The sequence below is a fragment of the Aquila chrysaetos genome, chromosome 25, assembly GCF_900496995.4.
Source record: "Aquila chrysaetos chrysaetos chromosome 25, bAquChr1.4, whole genome shotgun sequence".
NCBI classification, from domain to species: domain Eukaryota; kingdom Metazoa; phylum Chordata; class Aves; order Accipitriformes; family Accipitridae; genus Aquila; species Aquila chrysaetos.
In genome coordinates, this window is record NC_044028.1 from 1,928,410 (window position 1) to 1,940,499 (window position 12,090).

Consider the following 12,090-nt stretch of genomic DNA (forward strand, 5'->3'; position numbering starts at 1 on the left):
CCTGCCTTGGCCCAGGCTGCATTTTGCCCAAGCAAAGAAAATATTCAATGCCACAACACTGATCAATACACACCACCTAGCTGGGCTTTGGGATGTGATACAACATCGCCAGTAGCCCCTCTCCACTCTGTAAAGTCTTGAAATCCCCAGTAAACACCAACTGCTTGTCCAGAGCCAGGTTCTGCCTTTTCTCCAAACTAAGTCTTGTTGAAGTATCTGGGCCTGAAAATTCAGGGGTGAAAATACAAAGGGAAACCAGAGCTTGGCCAAAGAAATGACCCTTCCCTCTCATTAAGCCCCAAGGAGACTGAATGCTGGACTTGTTTTAGAAATTCAAACTTAAAGAATTTATTATAAAATACAGGAATATTCCAGTTGCCACACCTGGTGGGAAAGCAGTTCAGACTCTCCCCTCCAGAAGGAGCAACTGGGGGGAGGAGGGTCATAAAGTCCCATCTTCCTGCTGGGATGCATCAGCCAGCCTCATGTTTTGCCACATGAAATCGATGAACATGGAGGCCTGTAGCAATCGGCTCAGTCTCTGAAAATGGCGCTCTGCAAAGAGAGAAATGCAATGATGAGCATCACAGGAGAGAAAGCTCACCAGAACAGGGTGGAAAAGTCTCCCTTCTCTTCAGACCAAGGCAAAGAGGGAATATTGACAACACAGGAGGAGACCTGAGGCTCAGCCCGTCCCTGCAGTGTGACTCACCGGTGTAAGGCAGCAGGGACTCCACAGCAGATTTAATGCCCGAGTACTGCAGCAGGCTGTCCGGTGCTTCGTGCTTCAGGAGGGTTTCCATGACAGCTTGGGCCTCGTGGCAGTTTCGCGAGTTTGTATTCCATGTCACCAAAAACGTTAACACCGCCTCTGAGGAAGAAGGAAATTTGTACACAGGCACTGGCACACAGGAGACGCCAAGTTAGAAAGCATCTCTTCTCTCTCACAGAGTGGTTCAGCTCCCACACACCGTGACTGACGAGCCCAGAGGGACAGAACAACTACGGACAGAACCGTTTCCTGAGCTGCCACAGGGTCACCCTAAACAAGGGGGTGGTAAGGCCAGGCAAAGCCACTCGCACAGCTCAGAGCAGTTGCTGGTGTGCACCACAAGTAGCACCGTAACAAAGAAGCTGCCGTGGGCAGCAGTCCTGCTCGAGGGTGGCAAGAGCTCAGTGGTAAACGCTGAGTCTAGGGAGATTCTTCTCCTTTTAATTTCAGTTGAGAAAACAAGCCCCTAACCTGAAGGTTATTTAGCACTTAAACCATGTTGCAACAAACCTTTCTGATCCTTCCGGAGCCGAACAATGTTCTCTTCCAAGTGCTTTCTCCCGTCAGTTTCCTTGAGGATGGCTGCAGAGAAGAGAAATGAATAGTCCATGAAAGAGTCCAGTCCACACACCCATGGGCTGAGAGCAGGGAGACCATTTGTTCTCTGGGGTGATTTCACTTAGGAAAAGGGGAGTCATAAGAGAAAGGGAAAACTGAGGCTTTCAGACAATTGGACTTTGTAGTTGTCATCTACCTGGAAGAGATGTTCTGGAAAGCAGAGAGGGCAGAAAACCGCCTTCAGAGCACAGCGTGGACTCACCTTTGACCACCATCAACACTGTGTGCGGACGATCCAGAGAGATTGCCAACCCTAAAGCTTTGAGATATCTTTTCTCATGAAGCAGGTTAGAAAGCTCTTGCTCTCTGGAAGACAAATCAGGGTCAAGAGAGCAAGACAAATATTTGGTTGGTGGGAAAAAATGCTATACAGAAAGTAGCAGATTTACCAATAATAGCATGCAGAGGTTTAACGCCAAAACGTCAATACTGCTTGCCAATGAATGCCTCAGTGCCCTCATGCAGATAATTACCCTGGCACATTCAAGGGCTCCCTGAACTATGCAGTGCTGGCTGAAGCAGGAGAAAGTGAAAGTAGGTTTCAGCAGTGTGACTTTGCTTCTCTTAGCAGTGCATAAACATAAAACTAATCAATTGTCAAGCTGACAGTATCATAGCAAGGCTTTGCAGGAACTAAAGATAAACTACAAAGTAGAAGAGACAACTGTGCCTTGACAGCCTCTAAATAGCTAAATGATGTAATATTCGGATTAGATGGAGCTAGACAGCTCTAGGTGTGGACAGTATCACTGGACAGAGTTTGCCTTTCACAGCTCATTATTGCACAAGATCAACTTACTTCATAATCTGCTCCTCCTGTTTAGCTTGCGCTTCTTTCTCTTCAATTTCAGTGACATCCTATAAAAAAAAACAACAGGATACAACTTTGTCAGATCTTGCTTTAATACAGATGAATTTTTATTTAGCCATCAAGTGATTAGGAGACCAGTTTCTGCAGCAAGATCTGTAGGTCAAGTAATTTAAGTGTTAAATCCAGCAACTTGCAGCCTCCCTCCAAACCACCTTTAGAACACAGCAGGGCAGGCTGCTGAGGCCCATCTGCTGTTCCTTTTACAACATCGACTGGGGAGATACAGTATGGCCAACCTCCCCCACACACCCCAAGATATGCCTTACTGACCCAATTTCAAAGTGCAGAAAATGAGGAGAGCACGTGTCACACTGGAACAGCGAGGAACAAGCCACTGGGATCCTGAGCTCTCCAACTGCATTCTGATTACCAACCCAGAGAGGAAACACAGAAAGACCCCGTACTGCACCTTCCACAGCATGACGCAGGAGTCACTGGATGCTGTCACAACCATATCATCTTGCTTGTTGGAGTGAAGACCCCAGATTTTATCTTCATGACCATCTAACGTTTTCACACACTCATTTGTTTTAATTGTCCAGAGCTTTAAGAGACCATCGGAACCGCTTTTGGAAGAGAAAGAAACACAACACAAAGAATCACTGGATAGATCCATTCTCACTCTGCCCCACCTCAAATATCAAAGAAACTCGTCCCATTTCAATGCCTTTCACACAGGAGCAGAACTAACCAAAAATGTCAAGGACAAGAGGCACCCTTTGCTCTGCCTAACTATAGCGTATGTCATCAACTATAGCAATGTCACAGCAGCTAACTAGAATCCCCAGCATAACTGGAGAAGAGGAAGATAAGTCAGCCCCTGCAGAAAGCTTGGCATTAACATGGCATCTTCCTATCAGTCTTTCCAAAACTAAATCCATTGCACAAGACTCTTCCCTCTTGCTGCTGATACCAGCTAAGAGATTTCTCTTCTGATTAGTTTTGGCATCTTCCTCTAGACTCCTGGTGCAGGCACTTACCTGCTGAGCAGTTGCGTTCCTCGGCTTACAAAAATGATCTTCAGTACAGAGGCATCGTGACCTTCAAAGGTCTGGAAAACAGAAAGGAAGCTCAAAGGTGTTAAGAGTTGTTGCCAGGCCTTTTGAGAGAGTCCTCTTTCAAGAGGATAATAGTTACTCTTAAAGCCCAAATACATAAATTCCAAAAAGCAGCCTCTATCCTTGGGACTTTTACTGTAGGTTCAAAGGGCAGTAGGAAATGACTGGTCCCCATACCCTTTCTTCAGACAACCCGCTTGCTTAATCTTGTTGCCCGAGGTCATATTGCAAATGGTCTGAATGGTGATGCCAACTGCATAGGCTATCTCCCCAAAAGGTCGATTCCCCTGCCACTGCATGAAGCACCCATTTGGTGAGGTAACACTGCTGGGCAGAATGTGGCACAGAGTTCACAACTGCCTTCTCATGGTCTTAGTGAGACACTACTGGCCTGGAAAGATAGCTCTGCTACAAAGAGCGAGTCTGAAATTTAAACGTGCATGCTTTAACTTGATGGCCTCAGCTGTGTCAGGCAAAGCCAGCTTTCTTTCAATAGCATGAATGTGCTTTTCCCCTGTGATCAACCATGTTGCTCGTTGGTTAGCTAGAAGAGAAAGATCACTTGAGCACTGTGCGGATGCTTTTGTCCTGGAGCTTTGCATGCGGCTCATGGATCCAAGATCCTGGAGAAAAAGGCTAGACCTGGGTAGCTCTTCCTTCAGCATGGCCATGTTGCTACATTTCAGCTGCACTAACTAGCACGTTCTTTTTTGAAGCAGCCTTAATCCCTGTAGCATGCACGGGTTGCCTAGAGCAAGGGGCAGTCTGCGTTCTCATTACCTTCAGACAGCTGAAGTCCCGAAGACCCCAGAGCTTCAGCGTCCCATCTGCTGAAGAGGTGGCCAAGACCTGATCCACTGGGGAGAACTGCACACACCAGATTCCACGCTTATGTCCAGTGAAGACACCCAGCAAAGAGCAATCAGAACAGGACCACAGCTTGGCCAGCCGATCCTGCGAGCCTGTGGCAATCAGCTTGTCATTTGGAGAAACTGCCACGCTGTTTATGTCCTAGAGAAGTCACAGAAGTACAGAGAGTGCAAAGCAGTTTAAGTCTTCGCTCTGTCGGACAGGTAATAAATGCAGGGTGCAACACAGGAGAGAAAGATTTAAGTACTAAAAGCATGTTCTAACATCAGGCAGAGCTTTACCTTGTCATGACCCCTCTCAGTCACTTTTGCATGAAGGGTTTCTGGACTGGAGATCAAGGCTGCTTTTGCTTTGGAAGTGAGGGATTCCGGGATATTCCAGATCTTGATTGTGCAGTCCTGGCTGCTGGTTACTATGAAGCTTTCTTTCAGTCTGAAAGGAATAAAAATGTCAAGTGTAAGGAAGCAAAACAGTGGCTTCCCCTGCACAGAAAAAAAGGCATTCTCCTCCCCTACTGGGATCTACACACATTCAGTCACTCTGCTGGGATGTGAAACAGAGTGCTTTAATGTTTTTTTCAAGCTGTCTTTCATTTTACTTAGGTCCCTGGCACAGCCTCCAGTAATTCAGACATTAGCCAAGAACACTGCTACCTCTCTTCATTTACAGACAAAGGTATACTGCAGCTCTTGAACAGGCAAGCTGGACTTCCAGACTGTTAGGCAGCACAAAGAAAGGAGAAAAGCTGATAAACAGACACGCTATTCAAGCAAGCACCTTCACAGACACATTCCTTTCATTCCCCAACCCTCCTCTCCAGATCACTCAAGCTTTATCTGGCAACTTATCCAGCTGCTGCTCTTTCAGGCAACCAGGAGTTAGACTGACAAAGAAATGCAAACCGATGGACAGACAGATGTGCATCCGAAGAAAAAAAAAAATCATTCTTCCTTCAAACTCGGAGCACCATGTCAAGCTGGGACCAAGAACGAGAAACAGCATGGCTCAGAGGCAGGCATCCACCAAAACATTCACTGTGAGGATCAGCAAAGCAGCCATGACTCAACATTTGCAAAGGGAAACCCTTGTCTGATTTTTTTTACCTTGAGCAAGAGACAGCGCCTACCCCATGCGCATGACCCAATCCTTGGGCAACACAGATCACCCTTCCATCTTTGTTCATCCGCCAGACTCGAAGGCTTTTGTCCTGTAATGGGAGAGGACAGAAACCGCTGTGCTTTTTGACAAGTGATCAGTTCCCCATGCATTCACCACATCTGTGAGCGTAACTATTCACTTATTTTCAAGATTGAACTTTTGCCTGCATTTGTCAGAGCAGGGGAGGGCAGACACAGCCAAGCAGGGTGCACTGCAGGCTGGGATTCCAGCATGGAGGTTTATTTCTGGGTGTATCAGGGCAGTTGGCACCTTTTCTTCCAACACAGTTTTTATGCACAGCTCCCCATCAGTCTCACACTAATGACATGTCTGAACTGTAATGCAAGAGCAAGATGCTTGAAGAATGAGACATCTCCTTTTGGGCTAATAAAATACAATCAATCGCATTTCCCCAGGGACAATTAAAAAGGGATAGTGGAAGAACCTTGTATTTGGGGGATGTAGCAGACAGGAATTCCATCTGAACAAAAGCCCTTTCTGGATCACCAAAAAGGAATACAACTCTGCCCATAAAGATCACTAGAAATGAAGAGTTTCATTAAATGAAGAAAACTAACACACCTTAGCACAGCTGACAAACATGAGGCCTTTTCTGAAGACATCCAAAGCAAGAATTGTTTCTAGACAAGAAGAAAAAAAACAGCTGGATGCAAAGTAATACTGAAATAGGACAACAGAAATGTGTGAATTAGTTAGTCCACTGCTTACTGACTGGGGGAAGGTTTGGGACACTCAGAACACAATATATCCACACTCGCTACAGAGTGACTGGCTGCTTATGGCATTGGGGCAAGTCTGTCACTTGCAGGCACAAAACTTCATTCAGAGCTCGCATTTATGTACCTACATCTTTAGCTCCAATTTAAATTGATCTCACTGCTAGTGAGAGGGACTGAACTGACAGACCTGGAAAAAGAAAATTAGTGTCTGCAAAACCAAGACAGCATAATATATCCTTTCTCCACACAACTCCAAAACCTGTTGTGATGCCATTCCAGAGAGAACTTGAGGACTCCAGTCTCCACATAAGAGTTGTGAGAGAAGCTGGATAAAGCAATACTTGCACACCTCCCACCCACCCACATCTGAGCTGAGCACACACACCTGTGTGGCCATAGAGGATCTGGCAGTGTGATGTTGCCAGTTCAAACACTTTCAGCTGAGGACTGTTGGTAGCCACAACAATGTGAGAATCACCAGGCCCAAGGAACTTCACATCCAGAACCTCATCGTTGTAACCTGCAAGCTGAGGATGGCAGAACAGAAACAGTTTAACAGGGAGAAGCCAGCTGGTTAAAGTACCAAATGGCACCACACTCAGTGAGGCTGCATTACTGCTACCTTTATTTAATACTGCATGTAAAAATCTTATTAGACATAAGCCAGAGCACAGGAGGCATTTCTGGCTAGGCCTGTTCTGCCTGCTTTTTCCTATGTTTGTCTCTGTGCAATATTCCTCCGAACAACCCCACCAGTGAAACTGGCTTTCTGGCTTGTAACCAAGGAACAATTCAAGAACAGGCAGGACACAAGAGCATCCCCAGACAAAGCTTTCACCCGAAGCAGAGCTGATCCTCAAGTACAGACAAAGGAACAGGAAAAGGGAGGCCAAGGGTTGTTACCTGCTTCCTGAGCTGAAGAGTTTGAGCATCATAGAAAACAATGTTGTGTTCCACAGACACTGTGACAATCTCATTTCTCTCGGGCACAAGCATGCACTGGGTGAGACTGCGCTCGCTGGCCTCCTCCTTCAACTCAAAGGGCACAGGCTGGGTATATACACAAGCAGCTGTGGCAACTTCCCAAACTTTCAGGATGCCTAACAAAAATGATGATATAAATTATCTGTCAGAGCCACCGTTTTAGACAGCAATTCTCCAAAGAATATAAAACAAACCCTGGCCTTGCCTACTGGAAAAAGGTACATAGCTTTAAAGCAGGACTGTGAAGAGATCCAACCATAGGAGCACAAAAGGCCACAAGGTTTTTCTCCAAATCAAACTTTTTTGCAGTTTGAAAACATACCTAGTTAAAGCTCCACAGCATGCCTGATCGATCCTGCTCATACACTATTGTCGGAGGGAGCCAGAAGGCTCTGCTCTCCAGCCCTCAGGAGTTCAGCCCAAGGCTTCTGCCACACAAAGAACGTACATCCCAGGAATAATGGCAATGCAGTGTCTTAAGTACTGTCTTTCCTCAGCCTACAAATCTGGCAGCAACATGCCAGGACACTCACCTTTGCTGCCAGCTGTGACAAAGTGCAACCCCTGTTTCTTCACACCCAGTTGAGAGAAATCTCCCTTTCCAGGTAACAAGATGGCAGCTTCCACACTCTGCAAGAGAGTTGGCGCGAAATACAAGCTGAGCACAAGGGACCAGAGTCCCATTTCAGCAGCCAGAGCTGTGCAACAGCCTGCTAGTGCCAACAGACGCACACACACCACACTCCACTGCATGGCTACCGAGGACAGGCAGGCAGATACAATGACAGAAAAAAGTTTTTATGTGCCTGTCCTTCCTTCCTCCTCCAGCACTCAGGCACTGGTGGAATGTATTTCCTCAAACTGCCCAGGCATGACCACACCAAGCAAGGAGAGAAAGAAAATAAACAGCTTTACACACAGAGTTTTAAGCTCTCAGGAAAGTACAAGGGAGAGAAACCTGACTTCACAATATACAGGAACCTGAAGAGGGAGAAGTACCATAGGACCGTGACCTAGAAACTACAAAGGATCTCAAAGGAATAAATGAAATGCAATTTCACCTCATAGACAGGGACGGTTCGTTTACTTTCTCTGGTTTTCAGGTCCCACACCATACAGATTTTATCACGGCCAGAACTGCAAGTTAAAAGAGCAGTTTCAGTGCTAAATCCATTCAACTCAGGCTCTCAAAACTCAAGCTCTGAGTGCAAATTTGGAATTGTGGGAGTTCAACACCTCTCTGAAAAGGCCCATGTGAAAGAAAGCACCAGCCTTCCATGTGGCAACACAGTATACTGCAGGAAACACAGGTGCTGACACCCTCAGTTACTCACTTGTATGGTCAAGCAAAGACTGTACACTTGTAGCAGTCCTCCTCACAGGAGAACCTTCCCAGACCCTAGAGAAACACCCAGTCTCTGGCAGGAGGCAGGGTGAACGGGAGAAAGGCTAAGCCTCTGCAAGGTTTTACCTAATGAGCGTGTTTCCATCTGCAAATGCCAGCGAGGTGACAGCACTGAAGTGGCCGTCCAGCATAGCAACACACTTGCTGGAATTCAGGTCCCAGATGCGGATTTTGTAGTCAATTGAGGAGGAGAAGAGTTGCAGACGGGAGATATCTGGGTGGAACTCAACAAGACTAGACAGAAGGAGATGCACTTGAGCAGGACAGGAATAAACTATCTGGCATACTGGCATTAGCCCAATATTTAAATAAATACACATTCTACACAAAGAGTTTGTCAGATCAATTAACGTGAATTTGTAAGAGGACTTTCTTTGTAGGATTTCATTCCTCTGCTGCCCACCAGGAAAATTTACAACTGATCTTTGCCAGTCTTTCCACATTCTTGAAGTACATCAGCTAGCAAGCACAGATACTCTATTTAGATCCCAACAAATTTCTTAACCAAACTGTTTCCTCTCTGAGCTAAAGTCAGTCATAGCCCTGCTCCTTCACCAGACATCTCAAAAATCAGGAAGCAGAAGAGCCCAGAACCTGCTCAGAATGGGCCTTTATATTCCGTTAACTCAAGACATTTCACATCAATCCCAGCGTCCAAGCACCACACTAACACAGCAACTGACAAGTATGACTCGTCCTTACTGTACAACTCCCGAAGATCCTTTTAGGTTGTGCGTGCAGTACTGTTTGATCATATCCCAGATCTTAATGGTGCTGTCACAGCCACCTGACAAAAGAAGGGCATATAAGAATGAACTATGGAGGAGAGAGACACACGAGGTCCAACATATCAGCAACTGTAAAATTTCATGGGTTGCAAAGGCAGCAGAAAGAAAAACAAATCCAATAACAACAACCCACACCAGGAGAAGTCCATGGAGCACTTTACACTTTCAGAGAGCTGGGCAAAACCTGACTGCTCAGAGTTAAACCTGAAATACAATTACGTTCTAGGTCATGCCTGACCTCCTCCATCTCCAAGAGTCCCTGTTCTACACCAGGATAGCAACACCGCATCGTTTTATAGATGCCTGATACTTATCAGTGTTTTACTACATCTATTTTAGATAGAACACTGAAAGTATCTTGTTGTCTGTCAAGATGTCACTTCTAAGTAAAAGCTCTTCTGATTACGTCTGAATTCAGATTACTACCTCAGGCTGTGTCCAGCTGAGCTATATTATTCAAAAGCAGAAGGGCCACTCAGTATCATTCCCATCGTGTGACAGTGAAATAGGACCGTACCCGTGGCTAACAACGTTGAAGTAGAGTCAAAGACCATGCTAGCAACCGGCGCGATGTGCACGGCTTTCCATGTACGAACACATTTGTTCTCTCGCCAGTTCCACTGCTTCAGCAACAGGGCTCGGCTCCCTGTCACGAGGATCTAGGCAAACGCAAGGCGAAGGAAAACATGATTAACTACCAATTAGGTTTCAGTTTCTTTCAGTGCCTATGCACAAAGCACAGGAATGCCAGCTGCTGTGACACCCTCGAAGCTCAGTCTCTCAGCATTCCTCTGTCTGACTTAAGCCCAGAAGGGGAGACAGACGGAAGCGCCTGAGAAAACGCCACAGAGACCTCTGGAAACGGAGGGTGCTTCCAGGTGGAACAGCCTGCAGCGTTCACTGGCTTTACCAGGAGGCCTGAGAGAGCAGCACAGAAAACCACAAAGCAAACACGTACCTCATCATCGGGGCTAAGAACAAACGAACTGATATCCTCTTCATCATCCTATAAAAACAAAAGGTAAAAAACCCCCATGGTTAAACCACCCATGGAGAGCTCTCAGAGCTCCCTTCTCTACACGATTCTGCTGAGCACAGCCAGCCAGACAACACAAAGAGCATCTGCCGGCGTTCAGCACCATTCTCATCCTCCCCTCCACTTCTCGCTCCTGGGAGCTTTAGATCAACAGCCAGCGATCGTGGTAAAGCCCCCCAGGAGCCTTGGAAAACCCTCAGCAGTCTCACCACCCGTCAGCAGCGGCTGGATCTCCTCACCTGCTGGAGGCTGTGGAGAGCTCCTGTTTCCACATCGATGACGTTCAGCTTGGTCCCACAGGGACAAAACATGAACTTTCCATCTCGGTTTAGCTGGAAAAAAGGGAATGGAAACCTGGAACGTTACAGGACCGGGAGATGAGATATTCCCAAACCTGCCCCTCGCTGCCTCAGTACCTGGACTCGCCCTCCTTTGTAGAAAGGCTCGATTTTCCTCGACACAGCGTAGCTAGAAGGAACAAGAGAGAGAGATCGCAGAGAGACCGTTAAACCAAAACTGCGGCGGCCTGTTCGCTCCCGACCGCAAAGCCCCAGGGCAAGCACCGCCACAGCCGCCCAGCCCCGGCGATCCCGTCGCGTCCCGGCCGCTCCTCACTTGCTCTTGAAGCGCACGGCGCTGACAGCGGCCTCCGCCGCCGCCATGTCCGACCCCGCCGCGCTCCGCGTGCCGGCCGCTTCCGGCGCTCCCGGTTGCCACGGGAGAAGGCCACCACTTCCGGCGCATGCCAGTGACGCACCGGGGGAGGAGACACCGCCGCCATCCTTGGTGCGGGCAGGAGGCGGCGCCCGTGATGGCGGGGAAAGAACTCCCGGTACTTCCGTGCCCTCCCCCCTCCAACCACAGGGAAAAGTGGGATTTTTAGACAACGGGAACGACAAATAAAGAGACTCGACAAACAAGCTTTCAAGTAATTCATCTTTTATTGCGCATAAAAACACAAAAAGCCCTCCGGCTGCGAGTACTGTCATCATCCACTACAGCATCCCCTTTGCTTTGCCAGGCTCACCTTCACCAGCGCCCAAGAGGAACGAACGACGCCGAAGGAGAAGCAGCAGCCCACCGCACCGCACGCCGCAGGGCTGGCAGCTCGCAGCCGTGAAGGTAGGGCCGAGCTCTGCCACCTCCAGTAGCACCGGCAGGTCCGCTTCTCTCCATCAGCCGTCCGTCCGGGAAGGCCGAGCACTCCCGGGCCGCGCTAAGCACCTGCTGGCGGAGGAGAAGGTCGCTCTGAGAAACAGCCATGACCTCAGCACGCATTATTCCCCCACACCTCCACAGTACAGGGATTATGGGAACATGGGTTTCACTCCCCACACACGTTACCGTGGGCAATAAGCTTAATGTTCCCTATGCTGTCGGCACAGTTATCTCACCGGGGGCCACAGGAGACCCCAAGTGATTTTCAGACCGCGCCTGGCGCCCACAGCTAACGCGAACCCCAAAGAACCTTCCCAGGCCGTTCACCGAGGTCCTCCCCTCCCTACACCGGCTCGGACAACACTAGAAGCACACCATAAGAGTATTTTTAAAAGCTCAAGGAGCGCAGCAGGCAGCACACAGCCCTCCACACCTCACCTCCGCTCGGCTCGCCTCAGACTGAACCCTACGCGCGTGCGCGCCCCGTTATGTAGGGGCGAGCGCGCATGCGCACGGCTGCCAGCGGGTCTGTGCGCCCCGCACCCTGTATAAGTAAGCGGGAGGCGCCGCTCTGCACCGTAATGTATTTCTCATTCATCGCGCGGGGCTCGCACGGCGGGGCGGTGCTCTCG

At 48.3% G+C, this 12,090-nt stretch overlaps 1 protein-coding gene, 1 long non-coding RNA gene and 1 other non-coding gene across 4 annotated transcripts; all 3 read right to left on the reverse strand.

The window, feature by feature from the left end:
- Positions 1–332: 332 nt before the first annotated feature.
- Positions 333–11,008, reverse strand: TBL3 (transducin beta like 3). The gene is made up of 22 exons (XM_030002282.2): positions 10,916–11,008; positions 10,717–10,768; positions 10,540–10,632; positions 10,223–10,270; positions 9,782–9,923; positions 9,179–9,263; positions 8,543–8,710; positions 8,133–8,208; positions 7,605–7,701; positions 6,991–7,187; positions 6,473–6,614; positions 5,930–5,988; positions 5,293–5,396; positions 4,471–4,621; positions 4,100–4,330; positions 3,242–3,312; positions 2,671–2,827; positions 2,190–2,248; positions 1,593–1,696; positions 1,283–1,354; positions 713–871; positions 333–555 (listed from the first exon to the last, which is right to left on the reverse strand). The coding sequence occupies exons 1-22, from the start codon at positions 10,960–10,962 to the stop codon at positions 443–445; spliced, it is 2,427 nt and encodes an 808-aa protein (XP_029858142.1). The 5' UTR covers positions 10,963–11,008; the 3' UTR covers positions 333–442.
- Positions 11,009–11,222: 214 nt separating this feature from the next.
- Positions 11,223–12,043, reverse strand: LOC115335589. 2 transcript variants are annotated; one of them, XR_003921467.2, is made up of 2 exons: positions 11,897–12,043; positions 11,223–11,524 (listed from the first exon to the last, which is right to left on the reverse strand). It is a non-coding gene; the product is annotated as an uncharacterized LOC115335589 (long non-coding RNA). The 2 variants fall into 2 exon arrangements; XR_003921466.1 differs by having other exon boundaries at positions 11,834–11,920.
- Positions 11,606–11,732, reverse strand: LOC115336053. The gene has a single exon (XR_003921602.1). It is a non-coding gene; the product is annotated as a small nucleolar RNA ACA64 (small nucleolar RNA).
- Positions 12,044–12,090: the final 47 nt, after the last annotated feature.

Excerpts from the sequence above, each read along its gene's own strand:
- TBL3 (XM_030002282.2), bottom strand. The coding sequence starts at position 10,962 with ATGGCGGCGGCGGAGGCCGCTGTCAGCGCCGTGCGCTTCAAGAGCAA. Across the intron at positions 2,249-2,670 it reads CCTGCGTCATGCTGTGGAAG|GATGTCACTGAAATTGAAGA; the intron begins GTGCAGTACGGG and ends TTTTTTTTATAG. Across the intron at positions 872-1,282 it reads GCTCCGGAAGGATCAGAAAG|AGGCGGTGTTAACGTTTTTG; the intron begins GTTTGTTGCAAC and ends CTTCTTCCTCAG.